The sequence below is a fragment of the Populus euphratica genome, unplaced genomic scaffold, assembly GCF_000495115.2.
Source record: "Populus euphratica unplaced genomic scaffold, PopEup_1.0 scaffold3.1, whole genome shotgun sequence".
Lineage (NCBI taxonomy): Eukaryota > Viridiplantae > Streptophyta > Magnoliopsida > Malpighiales > Salicaceae > Populus > Populus euphratica.
In genome coordinates, this window is record NW_011499847.1 from 2,719,281 (window position 1) to 2,742,755 (window position 23,475).

Below are 23,475 nucleotides of genomic sequence, written 5' to 3' on the forward strand. Positions count from 1 at the left end.
TAAATTGATTAGTTTGAATAAAACTTGACTCGTGGTTTTTATCAATATCAAGAATTAATGGAATAAAATTAAAAGATTTCCAATTAGAGCGAAACTAGAAGCAGCATGCTTCTAACGAGATCCGATAGTAAGGGTACAAAGTAATGTATTTACTACCGTTAGTTATGAAAGAAGACATTCTTATCTGAGATCATGTGAGGACGAGATTGTCAGGTTATTAAAACCTACGAACAAGTTTAGGAGCAATTTTACTGGCACACGTGTCGCCCTGTTCCATCTAGGAGGTCTGTTTAAATGCGTCCGTTAAAACATGTTGTGTTGTTTAAGGAAATAACAACTATAAATTTAGACTGTTTTAAAGCTTGCTTTGAAGGAGGACAAGCATGGCAGCAATTGAGGATTTTGGATTAGGGTTTCGGGACGTGATGACTATGATCCTGTCCATGTTTGCTCTTGCTCCATGCCGTCCAAATTTTGGTTACTATAAAAACCAAGCTTGAAACTAGGTTTATCATCGGGTAATAATTGTTTGATTAATCAACATCTAAAAATGACAGAATCTTCCGATGGGAAAAGTCCCAAGAAGCTGTTTTCAGGGAAGCAGTAGTGCGTAAACAAAGCAAACAGAAAGGAAATGGGAACCCAAAATAACTCTACGTTTATTAGCAAGCGCGACCACATTCCTAAAATAAGCTTTAAATTACTGGATCTTTTACCATTGCTCCCCTACTCCTACCCTCCTCTTTCACAATTTCACCACTTTCACCATCTGGCTCTTGTGCACCTTCCTCTTTTTTCACTACTTCACCAGTACTCTCGTCAAGCTCTTTTTTCACAACTTCACCATTGTTCCGTCAAGCTCTTGTGCAAGTTTTCCCTCTGCTGTTCCTGATTCTCCATTGCTATCTTTGTTTCCGTCCTCTCTCTTCAGTCTTTCGCTCTTATCCTCGAGGAACTCAATAAGACCTGTTAAAGCACTCTCTGGCTCCTCGTATCTCAGCAGTTGCTCGCCTACTTCTGCAGGAGTAACCCTCGCTTTCTCTATTAGCGCTTCGACACAAGGGAAAAGTGGGTGCTCTGTAAACCCGAGGTAGTTGGAGGCCAGCAATTTGAATCCACATGGAGTGCAGTAGGACATGTGAATGTGCACATCCATACGACCAGGTCGCAACAAAGCAGGATCAAGTCTTTCTTTGTGATTGGTAGTGAATATTATGATTCGTTCATCCCCACAGCTTGACCATAATCCATCCACAAAGTTAAGCAATCCTGATAGGGTCACCTGATACTATACAAAATCATGTCTGTCAAGAATGGGAAACGCTGCAAGCTTCATTAAAATAGCTATAAAAGCTTGTGTTTTGAGCTTTGTCATCTATATATCAGATCCCCGTATGGGGAGGACCTTCAGTCATGCATGGAAATTGTTTACTTGAAGAGAATATCTGGTATATAACTCATTGCCTGAGACATTACTCCTTATCACACAAACTCCTGTATCCAACCAGTCATAATCTGGAAAGAAAGTGTGAACCAGTAATACCATGCCATTCTTGACTTGGAAGAAGGAAAAGGTCAACGATGTTTCATTAGTATACCTAGTAATCTCATCATAATATGGATTTTATCAAATCCTCCTCAGGACTAAAATATAGTTTCTGAACGCAAAATAAAATCGAGAGGGATAAGTACCTGGTTTACTTGGTCATATGGTGGATGACGTCGAGAAGGCATCATTGCCCTGGCTTGTGCAAGCCTATCCTGTAATTCAATGGAACAGTCGATGTCCTCCACCACAAGTACGGACTTATTCTCAGTTGAGATCAACAAATTTCTAAGCTCAGAATTGGTCTTAAGATCAGTCAATTCCAGATCATAAATATCAAACTTAAGATAGTTAGCTATTGCAGCAATCAAGCTCGACTTTCCAGTCCCTGGTGGACCAAACAGTAAGTACCCACGTTTCCATGCCTTGCCTACCCTCCTATAGAACTCCCTTCTCTGCACAAACCTCTCAAGATCCTCCATGATCACCCTCTTCCCTTCCATATCCATTGCTAACGTATCGAATGTAGCAGGATGATGAAGATTCACTGACTGCCAGACATCCCCTCTCCCTCCCGACATCCTGTCATGCCTAAGCGAGAAAAGCTTCAAACTCTTCTTCTCCTCTTTCGTTTCTTTTGATTTTTTAATCACGTGCTTTAAATAAACATCAATAACCATATCCTTATGCTTCTTGTGAAAACTCAACTCAAAGAACTTATCCTCAGATTTTGGCATAGAATTAAAATTATCAGGGCTTGGAATATATTTTAATGGCACTTGTTTTGAGATGAACTTCCATTTCAGATTAACCCCATTAAAGGTATCAACAATTTCTTGGTTTCTATCTAAAGAGAATGAGAACTTACTCTCTTTCTTGGTGAGTGAGATCTTGAGTTTCTTCGCATCCGGAGGAATTATGGACTCAAGATAGAGCTCTGCGGCTTTGAAGAGATTGTTGTGGTTAAGGTTGTCATATTCTTCAATAACTAAAGTGAACTCCGAAGAAAATGAGTTGATCAAGGTTTTGAGTTTGTAGAAGATGTAGTTTTCGAACTCATAAGGAAGATACTCTTTAACAAGGGAGCGGAAGAGCACAATTGTGGCAGCAGCTGAGGCTCCTGCAGAGATCATAGTCTTAACGGAGGGTATTTGGGTGGCTGAACTGCTGGGAAACATGGTTTTAGGACTCTTAGCGTTTCTAATGCTGGAGGATTTGTGGTGTTTAGTTTGTTGCTTTCAGATCCTTTGGCAAATGCTATCGAGGAGACTCTTTGTTTATTATAATGCAAAATCTGAGAGTAGGAATGGTGTTTGCGAAGTGCAGAGGAAAGAGTGACGAGTGAATGACGGTTTTTTTGATTGATGCTGTGCACCAAAGAACATTTGTTTGATAGCCACGAAAACTTTTATGCTTTTCATTTTGTGATCAACGTCATAATTAGGATTTCACTCATTATTCAATTATTGAAATAAAAAAATCAATTATATAAATAAACATTCCAATAATGAAAAAAAAAAACAAGTATAGAAATAACATACGAAAACAACTGCAACTTTCGTCGAGTACTTTAGCCCCACCAAGAGGATTTTTTCTTGCTCTGCCCCCTACTCTTGCCAACGACTTAGCATGCTGACTCTGGTCGTCAAGGAGTTAGGTATTCTATGCTCACTATTGCACATTGTGAGTGAACAACACGGTCCAATTCTCACTTGTTGATGGGGAACGGACAAGCTGCCCGACTGAATGGTGTTTTCCATGCTCTGTAGTCGAGTGTGTAGTTAGGTTTTTGGTTCTTGATTCGTTGTTGCTACGAAGTTTCTTGCAAACTTGCTAGTATCTCTTCTGATGGAGTCACTTTCAAGCCTGATGGCTATGTATGGTGTTTGGAGTGCCGTTTTTAAATTTTATTTTATTTTATTTAAAATAATTTTTTTATATTTTTAGATTATTTTTACATACTAATATTAAAAATAATTTTAAAAAATAAATATTTGTATTTTAATATATTTTTAAACCAAAAATACTTTAAATTACCAGAACCGTTACAATTCCAAACATATCCTTACCTAGTAAAGAAAGCGTAAAAGAAGCATTGGTCGATGCAAAGGGATCCACAGAAATTGCAGAGAAATAGAAAATATATAGCTGAAGCAAATTGACGAAGAAAAAAATAATTTTTTGATATGAAAGTCGACTATGACTGGTCTCAGTGAATTCACAACCACCGTGTGATTGAGATTCCTTGATTTTTAAGTGTTTTTTATTTAAAATTTATTGAAATAATTTTTTTATTTTTTAAAATAATTTTTAATGTCCAAACAATAAAACAATATAAAAAAATAATTTTAAACAAAAAAATTTAATTTTTTAAAAAACATAATTTTCACTCATATCTCAGTAAAATATGATATATACCACCATCACTTGGCCCTTGATCATTAAGGGACCATGCTACTTTATTACTTTATTGACTAACAACATTACGAGAATTTTTTTAAAATTTTGATTTAGACATTCTAAAATGACAGAATGTGTTTGATTTAAAGACAAGTCCTGCATTAAGATCCTGTTTTACTCGATTTAGATTTCAAGCATGGTTCATGTTCTGCTTTGAATCTACAAAATAAAATTCGAATATAATAAAATTAGAGACCTAATCTTCTCCTTCCCACCGAAAAAAACCTTCTCCATCATGCAGTTTTGTTTTTCAAGAAAAGCATATTCAATTAATTTCGAAAGCTGTTTTCATTTATTTATGTGGTTGAAAGACGGTTTAAGAAGAGCAGTTTAGGCAATAAATGAGCCATTAGAAAACAATTAATTAGAGAGTCAAAAAAGGGGGGAAAGCAAAAAACAACTTCTTCTCTTTTCTTTCTTTATTAATGAAACCTTCTTCTCAGAAGATGAGTCCAAGACTCCTGGACTCAGCAATTCAACTGTGCTGCTTGAAAAATGAGAGAGCCACGCATCATTGAAAAACACTCTATCCAGCCTTTTGAATATGGTATTGGCTAGTTTCTTATTAAACCAAAGAGTGAAAGTGGCCAGTGAAGGAATAATCATCTAGTCCGCCATCATCAAGACACTGATCGACATCGTTCATAGCAGAGGAACTATGACCTGAACTTCCTGTTGTTTCTGTGGATTGTCTGATTATGCTGGAATCTCCAGCAACTAAACAAGGAGAGCCATTTAAAGTGGAGCTGATACTGACCATTTTTCTTTCATCAAAGCTTCTCTAACAAAATCATTATATGAACCATATACAAATGATGCATCTGATAAAGAGGAGCCATCTGGTAGAAGAATCTGACAGTGTACATACTATACTGATCATGCTTAGAAATTATGTGGATATTTACAGTATTCTTTCAAAGGAACCAAATTCTACCCAACGGATTCTCGTTGTGGTTGTAAACAAAATTCAATGAAGAGAGATTGCCATGTATCATAGAAAAATGCGTATCCTTCTTCACCCGTGTTTCAGCTATACATATTCACATGAAGGATCTAGGCTAACTTGTTATGTTATAAGTTTGTTTTTTTTTTTAAATTATTGGTTTGAGTGTGGTAAGTCTAAATTTCAAAAATCATAAAATTAGTTGAGATATACAAGATAATTTAAACACTTACACTAATTAAAAAAAATCAACCTAACTTTAAAACCAGAGTAAAGGTATAAAATCTAATCCAAGTGGGTCACATGAAATCATGTTAGCTCGAGCCTGTTAATTTTTTTAACAAAAATAAATACATTGTCATTTTATAAAAAATTAAAAAAAATTAATGTGTAGATTAATCATATTTTATTATATCAACTCAGATAGTGTAAACCAAAATTTTTAATCAAGCCACTTGTGTTTTTCCTTGTATATATATATAGGTCTGGTTTTACAACAGTGTTAGAGAGCTGTTAAACCATATAGTATTCGAGAATTGACCATTAGATGGTAGGGAGGGAAGACTTACTGCTCCCCGTGATGGAGAAGCACTGGTGCTAGGCTTCTTTTGCCTCCTGTTTTTTGTGGTGATTTTTGGCATCAATTCAGAGACCCCTACTGTTGCTTGACTTGTTTTTTTCTGGGGAAGATTTTGTAATAGTTTTCAACAATTTTGTTTGTTTTTCTCTGTGGACATTGACTAATTAGTTTCTATCCTGGACATTGAAAATTCAAGTCTTTGCGCGTCCGGAGGAATTATGGATTCAAGAAATAGCTACGTTGCTTTGAACAGAACATCGTAGTAACGATGGTCATATTAATGAATGTCCAGAGTGAATTCTAAGATAAAATTCATTAAGGTTTTGATTTTTTTTTTGAAATTGTGATTGAAGTTATATTTGAGTATGTTTTAAAAATATATTTTGTTTGAAAAATATTACATTAATATTTTTTAATTATTTTTTGATGATTTTAATGTGTTAATATAAAAAATAATAATAACAAATTAAAAATTTCTAACGGGTTAAAAGAAATCTAAAGAGGGTGACCTCCGGTAATAATTATATTTAAAAAATATTTTTAAAGGGTTAAGGGGAACTTAAAAAGAGTACTCTCTGATAATACCCATACTCGAAATGATTTATAAAAAAGATGGGAGACAAATCTAAAAAAGATAGTTTTATAGCATAAAAAAAATCAAATTAATCTCTTAAAAAGTGGTCATACTTACTGTGAGAGATATGTGACCTCCCAGAATGGAATAAGGCATGAAAGCCTTTAATTAAAAAAAGATCTAAAAAGCAGGAGGTTTGTACAAGCCTTTTTTATGATGGTGTAGAGATTAGGAAGCCTCTCACTAAAGAATAGTCAATTGTATATAAGAGATATATAATCTTTCTATAATATCATGAGATATGAGAGCTTCCCGTTAAAGAGTGATGCCAGTTCAAGATTGCATTGGATAAAGAGGATCTAAGATGAATTGATGAGAGATCTTTTTACATTACTTGAAGAATGTGTCAGTTCTTTATTACAATGAAAAGTGAGGGGTTCGAGATCAACTCCTGTTGAATTTGTGATTGGCATTACTTAGAGAATGTGTCAGTTCAAGAATGCATTAAAGAGTGGAGGGTCCAAGATTAACCTCTAACAAATTGGTGAGAGTTCTTTTTACATTACTTGGAGAATATATTAGTTCAAGATTACACTAAAGAGGAGGGATCTGAGATCAACTTTTACTGATTGTTAGGATATTGTTCTAGAGAGATCAAGTCAATTTTCTTCAAGTAGAGTGGTTGGAAATCCTCATTAAAGATCTGTAGTTAGGGAATATATGTTAGAAATACATTATTTTTATTTAAAAATAATGTTATATTTCTATTGTGGATTATGCATCCTAAAATGATTTGAGTTATAAGTACATGGAAGGTTCTTACAATCAACATGTTATGGAGTTGCCATCATGATATTTTCTTTGACTGTTCTAATAACTTTAAATGAGTGATTCTTGGGATATACCAAACAATTATTGGTTGATCCATTAAGGTTTTTTCTTGAGCTTTTATTTTTACTAGCAGAATAAATTCATTTGGAAGGTCCTTGATTGTCTATATAATAAGAAGGGGGTTATATCGTAGTAAATCAACCTTTTTTATCAGTATATGATTTTTCATGACTTGTTTTACTTTAAACAAATTTTTGTCTAGTAAGGTATAAAATTTTCTCTAGAAGGCATATTCTCTTTCTCTTTTATCAAGACCTTCATAGCTACTTGCTCAGGGAATTCTTTCACCTTGAGTATCTCCTTATCAAATCTCTTCAAATATGTTTGTGTAAACTCGTCTTCTTGTTGAGTAACCCCAAATACTTCTACAAAACTTTTCTTTATAGGTATGATAGTGTTAAAGCGTTTCTTTCACCTTGAATATCTCCTTATCAAATCTCTTCAAATATGCTTGTGTAAACTCGTCTTCTTGTTTAGTAACCCCAAATAGTTCTACAAAACTTTTCTTTACGGGTATGATAGTGTTAAAGCATGCTATTAGCTTAACACATAGGCTACCAAACTTATCAATGGAGCTTGGATTCAAATTATTATACCATACACGAGCAAACCCTCAGAAGGTTATAAGAAGGATTTTTCACTTTGAGTTATTGTTCTGGATGACAAATTCTAAGCTATCATGTACATTTATACATGCTCTATTAGATTGATTAAGTCATTATAGTTGTTCATATTTATTTTTGTGGAAATATGATCCTTAGAAAATTGATTGTTTAATATTTTTCTTTGTAAATTAATTTAATGTTTTTTTTATAAAATATAATCCAAATATACTAGGTTTAGGCGTGATAGTCTGAGTCCATGAAAATACTTGGGTTTCTAGTGCGTGAGCCCGAGGTATCACACTTGAGTATTTTAGAGGATTTCTTTGGATACCTGGGGTTTTTTTTGGATCCATCACATATAAAATTAAGGGTTCTTAAAACCAAATGGATTGCTTTCCTAGAATCAAAGACATGATAAGATTTGAAATTTTCTCTTTCTTTGAATAAAAAGGAGAGTTGATATATATGTAACATCCCTTTATCGCCACTCCTACGTTGTAGAGCTTCGTGAACAATGAGAATATAATTTCTTCTAATTAATCTTTTTTTTTTCATTTTTTACATTGGTTTGGATTTTATAAAATCTGTGAGAATGACAAGTAAAATATTTTTTTTTAGTATTTTCCATGTTAAGCGTGTGTGTGGAGCCTTTGATTCATACAGACCTTCTTGGTTTGGGAGGATCCTAATTTTCTTTTGGTAGTTCAAAACTGATTGTGTGCGGAAATTATCTGCTGATGAGGTCCTTTCTAGCCTCTGTTCAAAAAGTTGAGATTGACCAGTGTGAAACCACCCTAACATTGTTGACAAAGTCAACAATGTTTTGTCAATAATGTTAAACACCAATTTGGTGCTACCTACCTTGCCCTTGTTTTTTGCATGGATGTTTGCCTATAAATAGGCAATATATCCAAACATTATAGATACACCACAAGAGAGAAAGAAGAGAGGGTGAGGAGAGAGTAATCCCACAAAATTGTGAGGTATTTGTGAGATAGTAAGCGAGGTGTTTTTTCCTAATAATAAAGAGATTTTTTGTTATTCTCCTATTATTAGAGAGAAGTTGTATTCCCACATTACTTAGTAAAATCCTTCTATACTTGCTCGTGGACGTAGTCGAATTGGATGAACCACGTAAATTCTTGTGTGTCATTTCTTATTTTATCTTGTCCCTTATTTTTTATCTTGTCGGGTTTATATATCAGTATCCTAACAACCAGTAGCTGTGAACAGGGTCGTTAACAATTCTGGGAGTCTTTACCAAGGTCCAGGAAGTATCCTTTCAGCTTGCAAATGTTAAAAAGAAATAACATTTTAGGCTCTCGAGGGAACTCGATCAAGCCTTTTAAGTTGCAATCTTCAATTATCGTCATTTATATATTAAGTAATCACAAATGAAGATTGCAATATTTGCTCGTCTATAGGAATCACTCACATTTGACGTGATATAAAAATTGACTTGAAACATTATCCAACCATATCAGGGGTCCAAATATCACGATCCCTTGGCCACGGAAATGACCATACTTAGCACTCTCCACTACCTTCCTAGCAAACCTCCATGATCTCACTGCCAGATTTACTATCTAGACTGGATTCTATCACCACTCTTATGCTTGTTGTTATGTACTTACCTCTTGCCTATTTATCAAAACTTAAGTCATTGCCCATGCAAGCATCCCAGTCCACTTGAAGTACTTTGAATCGTTCGATATTGAGAGATCCTTCCTTTTTAATAATATGCCTAGGTTATTCTGCAGGAGCTGCACAATGGGGCAGATTGAACCTGTCCAGTTCTGCCTCTTCTATGAGAACTAGCTATACTTCATCCTTGGTTTAGTTTTACACCAAAAATGTTCTTAAGCACCATAGCAACATTGACCTAGGCACATCGTAAGGTTGTAAGATTCAGTAAACTATCATAAGCAGGAGCCTATGTTCTAACAGATGGAGAGTTGTTCTAAGACAATGTCATTAAGATGTTCCTAGTAGCGCACCATTGGTTGCCAGAAAAGTTAGCTTTGCTATCACTGCCAATCACAGTGAGGACCATATGACCTCCAGGGATCATTTCTTCTGAACGTGATTTCAGACACACCATGAAATCATTCTCGAAGGGGGGGTTGTCTTGGAAAGACGGAGATCCTTTCGGGTGGCAAGCATACTTTTTAAAGAATTATATAAATCATATACTATGCTTCATCTAATTTTCTAACGGTAAATAGTCTAGAGAATTCAAAATAAATCAAGTAAAGTGGAATTCTCAACTTTACTTGAAGGTTTAATCTTTTCCTTTCATTTCACAGGTAGAAAAAAGAATTAATGGAGTTGATGAAGAACAAACCATTGCTTAATATTTTCGAGGAATTTTTTTGCAATCTGGAAATTGTACAAGTCATCATGACGGTGCTGTGAAAGGAAAACTTCAGGAATTGCTAACTGGTGAACGCCATTGAAGATAGAATGAGAAAAATTGTTAGGAAACAGCCTTCCATAGAAATTTTCAAGCATTCCTGTATGAAACATGGCCCAAAATCACTTCCCTTGTCATTCTTGATCTTCTCATAGAAGCTAGGCAGCGACCTTAATATTACGTTGAAATCATTTCATGGAGGTTCATTCAGGAACACCTGAAATGTATGGTCCTGATGAGCATCTAAAATCATTTCAAAACTACTGCTCCATGCTGTGCAAATTTTGGTTACTGGTAAAACTAAGCTTGAAATTAGGTTTATCATCGGGTAATTGTTTGATTAATCATGTTGAATTAATGTCTCAGAAGCTGCTGATGTGGAAGATGGAAGGAGTTTAGTGTTAAATAAAACTCATTCCAAATTGAAGTTTTCGAAGTTTGTGAGGATTTGCCATAATCTAAATAAAACTCATTCTAAATTGAAGTTTTCGAAGTTTGTGAGGATTTGCCATAATCTTCTTTTCTGTTATATAACAAACAGCAGCAGATTTTCCTGCTGTTTAGTTGCTTTTGTTTTAAGGAGTTGTTTAAATAAGACTTACGTTTATCAATAAAGTCAACCAAGTTTTCAGAATAGCTCTGTTCTCTGTTAACATTTAAATTTGCTGTCAAAACCATCAAATTGGTATCAGAGCCATAAACTTTTCGAGACCTGTGAGGTTGAGAGAGCATAAACACTTACCACCTTCCTTAATCAAAATACAAAAAACCAATCAACTTCAAATGAGTTCAGACTCTCCATTGAACCAATTATCAAGCGTGGGCTGTACGAATGGAAGCATATCTTAACGCGACTAATAGGTGGGAAGCTATTGCAGATACACATGAAGTTCTTCCTTTGCTTGACGATCCAACCATCGCTCAAATTAAAAATCATATAGAGAAGAAGCAAAGAAAATCATAGGCAAAAGCTAATCCAGTTCTGATTTCTCTGATCCAAAGAATTTTTCAAACAATTTCTTGTAACACTTCCTGAAAAATTTGAAGCTACAATATCATCAATAAAAAACTCAAAGGATGCATCAAACATCACTTTCGCAGAACTGCTAAATGCACTGCAAGCTCAAGAACAGAGAAGACTTATGAGGCAAATAGATTATGTGAAAGGTGCTTTTTTTGCTAAATCACAGAACAACATACAACAAAGAAACAAAAATAACAGCAATAACAACACAACATTTCCATCATGTCCTTACTGCAAAAAATCGAATCATTCACAAAACAGATGCTGGTGGAGGTCGTATATAAAATGTCATAAGTGTGGTCAGTTAGGACATATTGAAAGGGTATGCAAATCTCAACAACAACAAGAAGGAGAAGTCAAAACTGCTATCGAACAACCTGAAGACGAGCAACTGTCTATAGCATCATGCTTTGCTACCAGTAGCTCAACAGAAAGTTGGCTTATAGAGATGGTGGTTGTATCAGCCACATGACCTATGATCAAGAGCTTTCAAAAAGCTTGATAAAACTGCCATTTCTGAAATAAGAATTGGAAGTGGAGCATATTTAGCAGTAAAGGGCAAAAGATTATTTTCATCATACAGCTCTACTTTTTATAAAGTTTGTTAGGATTTGTCATAATCTTCTTTTCTGTTATGTAACAAACAGCAGCAGATTTTGCTGCTGTTTATTTGCTTTTGGTGTTTCAAGGAGTTGTTTAAATAAGATTTATGTTTGTCAATAAAATCAATGAAGTTTTCAGAATAGCTTTGTTATCTATAAACATTTAAATTTTCTGTCAAAACCATCAAATCAACATCTAAACATGACACAGAATCTTCTGATGGGAAAGGTCCCAAGAAGCTGTTTTCAGGGAAGCAGTCGTGCGTAAGCAAAGCAAACAGAAAGGAAATCGAAACCTAAAATAACTCCATGTTCCTAGGACGATAACAAGTCCTTATTAGCAAGCACATTAAATTACTGGATCTTTACCATTGCTTCCCTACTCCTACCCTCCTCTTTCACAATTTCACCACTTTCACCATCTGGCTCTTGTGCACCTTCCTCTTTTTTCACTACTTCACCAGTACTCTCGTCAAGCTCTTTTTTCACAACTTCACCATTGTTCCGTCAAGCTCTTGTGCAAGTTTTCCCTCTGCTGTTCCTGATTCTCCATTGCTATCTTTGTTTCCGTCCTCTCTCTTCAATCTTTCGCTCTTATCCTCGAGGAACTCAATAAGACCTGTTAAAGCACTCTCTGGCTCCTCGTATCTCAGCAGTTGCTCGCCTACTTCTGCAGGAGTAACCCTCGCTTTCTCTATTAGCGCTTCGACACAAGGGAAAAGTGGGTGCTCTGTAAACCCGAGGTAGTTGGAGGCCAGCAATTTGAATCCACATGGAGTGCAGTAGGACATGTGAATGTGCACATCCATACGACCAGGTCGCAACAAAGCAGGATCAAGTCTTTCTATGTGATTGGTAGTGAATATTATGATTCGTTCATCCCCACAGCTTGACCATAATCCATCCATAAAGTTAAGCAATCCTGATAGGGTCACCTGATACTATACAAAATTATGTCTGTCAAGAATGAGAAACGCTGCAAGCTTCATTAAAATAGCAATAAAAGCTTGTGTTTTGACCTTTGTCATCTATTTATCAGAAGCCCGTGTTAGAAAATAATATAAATCATATTCTAGAATCTCACTTAACAGTTTAAGTTTTTAGGTGAGATGATTCTTTGACATAATATTAAAATCTTGATGACCAAATGGTCACGAGTTCGAATGTCATCATCCCTATTTATTTGATAAAAATTAAGCATAAGGTAATATAGATTTGTGTAAGTTTCAAGCTCAAAAAACTTTCAGTTGAGGGGGTGTGTTAGAGAATAATATTAAGACATTACTCCATATCACACAAACTCCTGTATCCAACTAGTCATAATCTGGAAAGAAAGGGTGAACCAGTAATACCATGCCATTCTTGACTTGGAAGAAGGAAAAGGTCAACGATGTTTCATTAGTATACCTAGTAATCTCATCATAATATGGATTTTATCAAATCCTCCTCAGGACTAAAATATAGTTTCTGAACGCAAAATAAAATCGAGAGGAAGAATTACCTGGTTTACTTGGTCATGTGCTAGATAATGTCGAGAAGGCATCATTGCTCTGGCTTGTGCAAGCCTATCCTGCAATTCAAAGGAACAATCGATGTCCTCCACCACAAGTACGGACTTATTCTCAGTTGAGATCAACAAACTTCTAAGATCAGAATTGGTCCTAAGATCAGTCAATTCCAGATCATAAATATCAAAATTAAGATAGTTAGCTATTGCAGCAATCAAGCTCGACTTTCCAGTCCCTGGTGGACCAAACAGTAAGTACCCACGTTTCCATGCCTTGCCTACCCTCCTATAGAACTCCCTTCTCTGCACAAACCTCTCAAGATCCTCCATGATCACCCTCTTCCCTTCCATATCCATTGCTAACGTATCGAATGTAGCAGGATGATGAAGATTCACTGAATGCCAGACACCCCCTCCCCCCCGCCTTAGCGAGAAAAGCTTCAAACTCTTCTTCTCCTCTTTCTTTTCTTTTGATTTTTCAATCACGTGCTTTAAATAAACATCAATAACCATATCCTTATGCTTCTTGTGAAAACTCAACTCAAAGAACTTATCCTCAGATTTTAGTATAGAATTAAAATTATCAGGGCTTCTTGGCATATATTTTGTTGGCATTTGTTCTGAGATGAGCTTCCATTTCAGATTAACCCCATTAAAGGTATCAACAATTTCTTGGTTTCTATCTAAAGAGAATGAGAACTTACTCTCTTTCTTGGTGAGTGAGATCTTGAGTTTCTTCGCATCCGGAGGAATTATGGGCTCAAGATAGAGCTCTGCGGCTTTGAAGAGATTGTTGTGGTTAAGGCTGTCATATTCTTCAATAACTAAAGTGAACTCAGAAGAAAATGAGTTGATCAAGGTTTTGAGTTTGTAGAAGATGTAGTTTTGGAACTCATAAGGAAGATACTCTTTAACAAGGGAGCGGAAGAGCACAATTGTGGCAGCAGCTGAGGCTGCTGCAGAGATCATAGTCTTAACGGAGGGTATTTGGGTGGCTGAACTGCTGGGAAACATGGTTTTAGGCCTCCAAAAGATTTGTGGGCTTGAAGGGCTCTTAGCGTTTCTAATGCTGGAGGATTTGTGGTGTTTAGTTTGTTGCTTTCAGATCCTTTGGCAAATGCTATCGAGGAGACTCTCTGTTTATTATAATGCAAAAATATGAGAGGAGGAATGGTGTTTGAGAAGAGCAGTGGAAAGAGTGATGAGTGAATGACGGTGTTTATGGTGGTAGACTCCTTATGCATGATTGATGCTGTGTACGGAAGGACATTTGTTTGGTAGCCATAGAAACTTTTTTGCTTTTCATTTTGTGATCAACGTCATAATTTGGATTTTCATAAAAGATTTAATAATCCATATAGAATTAGGGATTAGGATTTTACTCATTATTCAATTATTGAAATAAATCAATCAATTATATAAATAAACATTCGATCGTCAAGGAGTTAGGTGTTCTATGCTCACTATTGCACATTGTGAGTGAACACCACTCTCTAATTCTCACTTGTTGATATGGACAAGCTGCACGACTGAATAGTGTTTTCCATGTTCTGTTCTCCAGTGTGGAGTCATTGTCGCTGCGAAGTTTCTTGCAAACTTGCTAGTGTCTCTTGGGATGTGTTCCCTTTCAAACCTGATGGCTGTTTAGGTTGTTTTGTTTTGTCCCTGCCGTTATGTTTGTAGTGCAAAAAATATATAAAAGGTGTTTGATAACAGTAAAAATTATGTTTTATATCATGGAATTTATTGAAAAATTGAGTTTAAAATTTAGTTGGCGTGAAGGAGTTTTTACATGTTTTTTTAATTGAATTTTGTAAAATATTATTTGTTTTTTTGTAAAGTGTTTTAAAAAAAAATTGAATTTTTTATTTCAAATTAATATATTTTTTTATGTTTTTAGATTAATTTGATACTTTAATATCCAAAATATTTTTTTTAAATTAAAATTATATTATTTTAATATATTTTCAAATAAAAAATATTTTAAAAAATAACTACAACTACACAAGTTCTAAATATTTTATACATGTCCTTTCCTATATATAAACTTTAACTATAATTTTTATTAAATACATGTTTAAATTCAACTAATCTCAACTAACTATACTATTGTTACACTTATTTTTTTAAAATAATAACCACAAAAAATAAAATAAAAAAGAAATATAAAAGCTGAAGCAAACTAACAGAAAATATTGTATTTTGATACAAAAGTCACTGGCAGATAACTATAAATAGTGAATTCACATCGACCCTTAAAAGGTGATTATGAGTGCGGTTTAATTATTTTTTTAAATATTTTTTATTTAAAAATATATTAAAATAATATTTTTTTAAAATTATTTTTAATGTCTAAATAGCAAAATAATATAAAAATATGGTTTCAACTATATTTCGAAACGAATAACTAAACAATATGAATTCTCGTTCTGCTATGAATCTACAAAATAAAATTCATCAGGCAGTCTACCCCACGGATTCTCGTTGTGGTTGTAAACAAAATTCAATGAAGAGAAATTGCCATGTATCGTAGAAAAACGCATATCCTTCTTCACCCGTGTTTCAGCTACACCAAAGACATCACCCTTCACTACGAGACTAATAAGCTAGCCTCCTATTCCAGAAAGCAAAGCTGTAAAACCCAACCCACTTGGAGTATATTGATATCTTTTACAAAAACAAATACAAGAAATCTAAAAAAAAAAAGTTAATTGATCAGGTTTTATCAAATCCCGAATTAACCAAAAAAATTTATCAAGTCACTTGATTTTTCTCTTTTTATATATATATATTTCAATCCAAATTAGTTTACGTTGCAGGTCAATTAAACAGGCTGATCTGGATTTTATAATAATGTATAGACTTGTTAGACCATGTAGTATTTGAGATTAAGAAATTTACCATTAGATGGTAAGGAGGGAAGACCTACTGATTTTCTTATATTAATTTATTAAAATGATCTAAAAACATAATAAATTAATTTAAAATAAAAAAATTAATTTTTTTAAAACAAAAAATAACCAAAGTTAACAAATGTAGATGGTAGGCTTCTTCTGCCTCCTATTCTTTTTGGTGATTTTTAGCATCAATTCAGAGACCCCTACGATTGCTTGACTCTCTCTTTTTTTTTTTACTTTTCCGGGGAAGATTTTGTAGTATTTGCATCACTGTTATCAACAATTTTGTTTTTTTCTCTACAGACAGTGACCGCTTAGTTTCCGTCCTGGACATTGAAAATTCAAGTCTTTGTGCATCCAAAGGAATTATGGGTAAAAACAATAGCTATGCTGCTTTGAACAGAACGTTGTAGCTAAGATGGGCATATTGTTGAATGACTAGAGTGAATTCCGAAGACAAAATTCACTAAGGTTTGGAGCTTTTTTGTTTAGTATTGTGATTGAAATTATATTTGAGTATGTTTTAAAAATATTTTTTACTTATAAAATATTAAATTAATATTTTTTATTATTTTTTAATAATTTTAATGTGTTGATGTAAAAAATAGTATTTTGATATGAAAGTTGATATTTTTTATTGTTTTTCAATAATTTTAATATGTTGATGTAAAAAATAGTATTTTGATATGAAAGTCAACTATCAATAGTATCAGTGAATTCACAACCAACATGTGATTGAGATTCCTTGTTTTTTAAGTGTTTTTTATTTAAAATTTATTTGATTTAATAATCCATATAGAATTAGAAATTAGGATTTCACTCATTATTCAATTATTGAAATAAAAAAATCAATTATATAAATAAACATTCCAATAATTAAAAAAAAACAAGTATAGAAATAACATACGAAAACAACTGCAACTTTCTTCGAGTACTTTAGCCCCACCAAGAGGATTTTTTCTTGCTCTGCCCCTACTCTTGCCAACGACTTAGCATGCTGACTGTGGTCGTCAAGGAGTTAGGTGTTCTATGCTCACTATTGCACATTGTGAGTGAACAACACGGTCCAATTCTCACTTGTTGATGGGGAACGGACAAGCTGCCCGACTGAATGTGTCACGACCCAAATCCCGGGTCCATGACCGGCAACGCAGGAGGAGTGTCGAAAGGACACCCCACCTACGCTAAGCCTCAAAACATACATATCAAAATAATAGATATTCAAAAATACGCAGCATTTCATAATCTTCAGAAATATTATATTACTCAAAGCTGATGAAATCAAAGGATAGTCAAAACTCTTCATCAGTAATTAAAACAAAATAATAATTCATAATACTCATTACATTGTCAAAATCCAAACTTAATTAAAACAGAGTAATAGTGGAGCGTCTAAGACTTCGAATCAAAACAACCTTGATTAAATTACCAGAACCGTTACAATTCCAAACATATCCTTACCTAGTAAAGAAAGCGTAAAAGAAGCATTGGTCGATGCAAAGGGATCCACAGAAATTGCAGAGAAATAGAAAATATATAGCTGAAGCAAATTGACGAAGAAAAAAATAATTTTTTGATATGAAAGTCGACTATGACTGGTCTCAGTGAATTCACAACCACCGTGTGATTGAGATTCCTTGATTTTTAAGTGTTTTTTATTTAAAATTTATTGAAATAATTTTTTTATTTTTTAAAATAATTTTTAATGTCCAAACAATAAAACAATATAAAAAAATAATTTTAAACAAAAAAATTTAATTTTTTAAAAAACATAATTTTCACTCATATCTCAGTAAAATATGATATATACCACCATCACTTGGCCCTTGATCATTAAGGGACCATGCTACTTTATTACTTTATTGACTAACAACATTACGAGAATTTTTTTAAAATTTTGATTTAGACATTCTAAAATGACAGAATGTGTTTGATTTAAAGACAAGTCCTGCATTAAGATCCTGTTTTACTCGATTTAGATTTCAAGCATGGTTCATGTTCTGCTTTGAATCTACAAAATAAAATTCGAATATAATAAAATTAGAGACCTAATCTTCTCCTTCCCACCGAAAAAAACCTTCTCCATCATGCAGTTTTGTTTTTCAAGAAAAGCATATTCAATTAATTTCGAAAGCTGTTTTCATTTATTTATGTGGTTGAAAGACGGTTTAAGAAGAGCAGTTTAGGCAATAAATGAGTCATTAGAAAACAATTAATTAGAGAGTCAAAAAAGGGGGGAAAGCAAAAAACAACTTCTTCTCTTTTCTTTCTTTATTAATGAAACCTTCTTCTCAGAAGATGAGTCCAAGACTCCTGGACTCAGCAATTCAACTGTGCTGCTTGAAAAATGAGAGAGCCACGCATCATTGAAAAACACTCTATCCAGCCTTTTGAATATGGTATTGGCTAGTTTCTTATTAAACCAAAGAGTGAAAGTGGCCAGTGAAGGAATAATCATCTAGTCCGCCATCATCAAGACACTGATCGAAATCGTTCATAGCAGAGGAACTATGACCTGAACTTCCTGTTGTTTCTGTGGATTGTCTGATTATGCTGGAATCACCAGCAACAAAACAAGGAGAGCCCTTTAAAGTGGAGCTGATAGTGACCATTTTTCTTTCATCAAAGCTTCTCGAACAAAATCATTATATGAACCATATACAAATGATGGATCTGATAAAGAGGAGCCATCTGGTAGGAGAATCTGACAGCGTACATACTATACTGACCATGCTTAGCAATTACCATGCTTAGCAATTATGTGGATATTTACTCTATTCTTTTAAAGGAACCAAATTCTACCGAACGGATTCTCGTTGTGGTTGTAAACAAAATTCAATGAAGAGAGATTGCCATGTATCAGAGAAAAATGCGTATCCTTCTTCACCCGTGTTTCAGCTATACAGAAGACATTAACATGAAGGGTGTAGTTTTACTGGTTCTAAGTTTGTTTTTTAAAAATTATTGGTTTGAGTCTTATAAGTTTAAGTATTATTAGAAATTTATATAATTATTAATTTTAAGATCCTATAAAATTAGTTGAGATGCACAAATTAATTTAAATACCTACACTAATTAAAAAAAAATCAGCCTTTAACTTTGAAACTAATAAACTAGCCTCATATTTTACATGGTAAAGATAAAAAATCTAATTCAAATGGGTCACATGGAATCAGGTTAGCTTGAACTTGTTAATTTTTTTAACAAAAATAAATACATTGTCATTTTATAAAAAAAAATTAAAAAAAATTAATGTGTAGATTAATTATATTTTATTATATCAACTCAATATTCAATCCAAACTAGTTTAGGTCTGGTTTTACAACAGTGTTAGAGAGCTGTTAAACCATATAGTATTCGAGAATTGACCATTAGATGGTAGGGAGGGAAGACTTGCTGCTCCCCTTGATGCAGAAGCACTGGTGCTCGGCTTCTTTTGCCTCCTGTTTTTTGTGGTGATTTTTGGCATCAATTCAGAGACCCCTACTGTTGCTTGACTTGTTATTTTCTGGGGAAGATTTTGTAGTATTTGCATCGTTGTTTTCAACAATTTTGTTTTTTTTTTCTCTGTGGACATTGACTAATTAGTTTCTATCCTGGACATTGAAAATTCAAGTCTTTGCGCGTCCAGAGGAATTATGGATTCAAGAAATAGCTACGTTGCTTTGAACAGAACATCGTAGTAACGATGGTCATATTAATGAATGTCCAGAGTGAATTCTAAGATAAAATTCATTAAGGTTTTGATTTTTTTTTTGTGAAATTGTGATTGAAATTATATTTGAGTATGTTTTAAAAATATACTTTGTTTGAAAAATATTACATTAATATTTTTTAATTATTTTTTGATGATTTTAATGTGTTAATATAAAAAATAATAATAACAAATTAAAAATTTCTAACGGGTTAAAAGAAATTTAAAGAGGGTGACCTCTAGTAATAATTATATTTAAAAAAGATTTTTAAAGGGTTGAGGGGAACTTAGAGAGTAATCTCTAATGATCCCCGTACTTGAAAAGATTTATAAAAAAGATAGGGGATAAATCTAAAAAATGTAGTTTTATAGCATTAGAAAAATCAAATTAATCTCTTAAAGAGTGGTCATACTTAGTGTGAGAGGTATGTGACCTCCCAGGATGGAATAAGGCATGAAAGCCTTTAATTAAAGAAAGATCTAAAAAACAAGAGGTCTATACAAGCCTTCTTTATGATGGTGTAGAGACTAGGAAGTCTCTCACTGAAGAATAGTCAATGGTATATAAGAGATATATAATTTTTCTATAATAGCATGAGACATGAGAGCTCCTGTTAGAGAGTGATGTCAGTTTACAACTCCTGATGAATTGATGAGAGATCTTTTTACATTACTTGAAAAATGTGTCAGTTCGTTATTGCAATGGAGAATGAGGGATTCGAGATCAATTCCTGTTGAATTTGTGATTGACATTACTTGGAAAATATATCAGTTCAAGAATGCATTAAAGAGTGGGGGGTCCAAGATTAACCCTTAGCAAATTGATGAGAGTCCTTTTGACATCACTTAGACAATATGTTAGTTCAAGATTACACTAGAGAGTAGGGATCCAAGATCAACTTTTAATGTTTGTTAGGATATTGTTCTAGGGAGATCAAGTCAATTTCCTTTAAGTAGAGTGGTTGGAAGTCCTCACTAAAGATTTATAGTTAGGGAATATATGTTATAAATACATTATTTTTATTTTAAAATAATCTTATATTTCTATTGAAGATTATGCATCCTAAAATGATTTGAGTGATAAGTACATGGAAGGTTTTTAAAAGCAGCATGTTATGGAGGTAGCATCATAATATTTTCTTTGACTGTTCTAATAACTTTAAATGAGTGATCCTTAGGATATACCAAACGATCATTGGTTGATCCATTAGGGTTCTTTCTTGTGCTTTTATTTTTACTAGGAGAATGAATTCATTTGAAAGGTCCTTGATTGTCTATATAATGAGGGGGGCATATCGTAGCAAATCAACCTTTTTCACCGGTATAGGATTTTCCATGACTTGTTTTACTTTAAGCAAATTTTTGTCTAGTAAGGTATAATTTTTTTTCTAGAAGGCATATTCTCTTATCTCTTTTATCAAGATCTTCATAGCTACTTGCTCAAGAAATTTTTTCACCTTGAGCATAATATCAAATCTCTTCAAACATGCTTGTGTAAATTCGTCTTCTTGTTGAGTAACTCCAAATAGTTCTACAAAGCTTTTCTTTACGGGTATGATAATGTTAAAGCGTGCTATTAGCTTAACACATAGGTTACCAAATCTATCAATAGAGCTTGGATCCAAATTATTGTACCATACACGAGCAAATCCCCAGAAGGTTACGAGGAGGATTTTTCACTTTGAGTTATTGTTCTGGATGATAAACTCTAAACTACCATGTACATTTATACATGCTCTATTAGGTCAGTTAGGTCATTATAGTTGTTCATATTTATTTTTGTAGAAATATAATCCTTAGAAAATCGATTGTTTAATAGTTTTCTTTGTAAATTAATTTAATGTTTTTTTTGTAAAATATAATCCAAACACGCTAAGCTTAGACGTGATAGTCCGAGTCCATGAAAATACTTGGATTTCTATTGCGTGAGCCCGAGGTATTACACCTGAATCTTTTAGAAGATTTCTTTGGATATGTTGGGGGGAATTTTTTGGATCCATCACGTATAAAATTAAGGGTTCTTAAAACCAAATGGATTGCTTTCCTAGAATCAAAGACATGATAAGATTTGAAATTTTCTCGTTCTTTGAATAAAAAGGAGCGTTGATATATATGTAACATCCCTTTATCGCCATTCCTACGTTGTAGAGCTTCACGAACAATGAGAATATAATTTCTTCTAATTAATCTTTTTTTTTTCATTTTTTACATTGGTTTGGATTTTCTAAAATCTGTGAGAATGACAAGTAAAATATATTTTTTTAGTATTTTCCATGTTAAGCGTGCGTGTGGAGTCTTTGATTCTTGCGGACCTTCTTGCTTTGGGAGGATCCCAATTTTCCTTTGGTAGTTCAAAACTGATTGTGTGCGGAAATTATCTGCTGATGGGGTCCTTTCTAGCCTCTGTTAAAAAAGTTGAGATTGACCAGTAGCTGTGAACAGTCTCGTTAACAATTTTGCGAGTCTTTACCAAGGTCCAGGAAGTAGCCTTTCAGCTTGCAAATGTTAAAAAGCAGTGACATTTTAGGCTCTTAAGGGAACTCAATCAATGATCGTCATTTATATATTAAGCAATCACAAATAAAGATTGCAATATTTGCTCGTCTATGGGAATCACTCACAATTGACGTGATATAAAAATTGACTTGAAACATTATCCAACCATATCAGGGGTCCAAATATCACGATCCCTTGGCCACGGAAATGACCATACTTAGCACTCACCTTTGTCCACCTCCGAATGCTGCACTACCTTCCTAGCAAACCTCCATGATCTCACTGCCAGATTTACTATCTAGACTGGATTCTATCACCACTCTTATGCTTGTTGTTATGTACTTACCTCTTGCCTATTTATCAAAACTTAAGTCATTGCCCATGCAAGCATCCCAGTCCACTTGAAGTACTTTGAATCGTTCGATATTGAGAGATCCTTCCTTTTTAATAATATGCCTAGGTTATTCTGCAGGAGCTGCACAATGGGGCAGATTGAACCTGTCCAGTTCTGCCTCTTCTATGAGAACTAGCTATACTTCATCCTTGGTTTAGTTTTACACCAAAAATGTTCTTAAGCACCATAGCAACATTGACCTAGGCACATCGTAAGGTTGTAAGATTCAGTAAACTATCATAAGCAGTAGCCCATGTTCTAACAGAGGGAGAGTTGTTCTAAGACAATGTCATTAAGATGTTTCCTAGTAATTTTCAAATAGCTCATCTTTGGTTGCCAGAAAAATTAGCTTTCCTATCACTGCCAATCACAGTGAGGACTATATGACCTCCAGGGATCATTTCTTCTGAACGTGATTTCAGACACACCTTGAAATCATTCTCGAAAAGAACAAGCAACTTTAAACATACTGGGGGGATTGGGGGGGTTGTCTTGGAAAGACAGGGATCCTTTCGGGAGGCAAGCATGCTTTTTTAAGAATTATATAAATCATATATTATGCTTCATCTAATAATTGTCGCTGCGAAGTTTCTTGCAAACTTGGTAGTGTCTCTTGGGATGTGTTCCCTTTCAAGCCTGATGGCTGTTTAGGTTGTCTTTGTTTTGTACCTGCTGTTATGTTTGTAGTGCAAAAAATATATAAAAGGTGTTTGATAACAGTAAAAATTATGTTTTATATCATGGAATTTATTGAAAAATTGAGTTTAAAATTTAGTTGGCGTGAAGTAGTTTTTACATGTTTTTTTAATTGAATTTTGTAAAATATTATTTGGTTTTTAGTAAAGTATT

At 33.8% G+C, this 23,475-nt stretch overlaps 1 protein-coding gene and 1 pseudogene across 1 annotated transcript; both read right to left on the reverse strand.

Annotated features, from left to right (window-relative positions):
- Window positions 1–503: 503 nt before the first annotated feature.
- LOC105142235 (probable mitochondrial chaperone BCS1-B) lies at window positions 504–2,724 on the reverse strand. Its single transcript, XM_011049765.1, has 2 exons — window positions 1,693–2,724; window positions 504–1,282 (listed from the first exon to the last, which is right to left on the reverse strand). Exons 1-2 carry the CDS (start codon window positions 2,722–2,724, stop codon window positions 833–835), a joined length of 1,482 nt encoding a protein of 493 aa, XP_011048067.1. The 3' UTR covers window positions 504–832.
- A 9,082-nt stretch (window positions 2,725–11,806) lies between these two features.
- On the reverse strand, window positions 11,807–14,311 carry LOC105142227 (probable mitochondrial chaperone BCS1-B; annotated as a pseudogene).
- Between the last annotated feature and the right edge of the window lie 9,164 nt (window positions 14,312–23,475).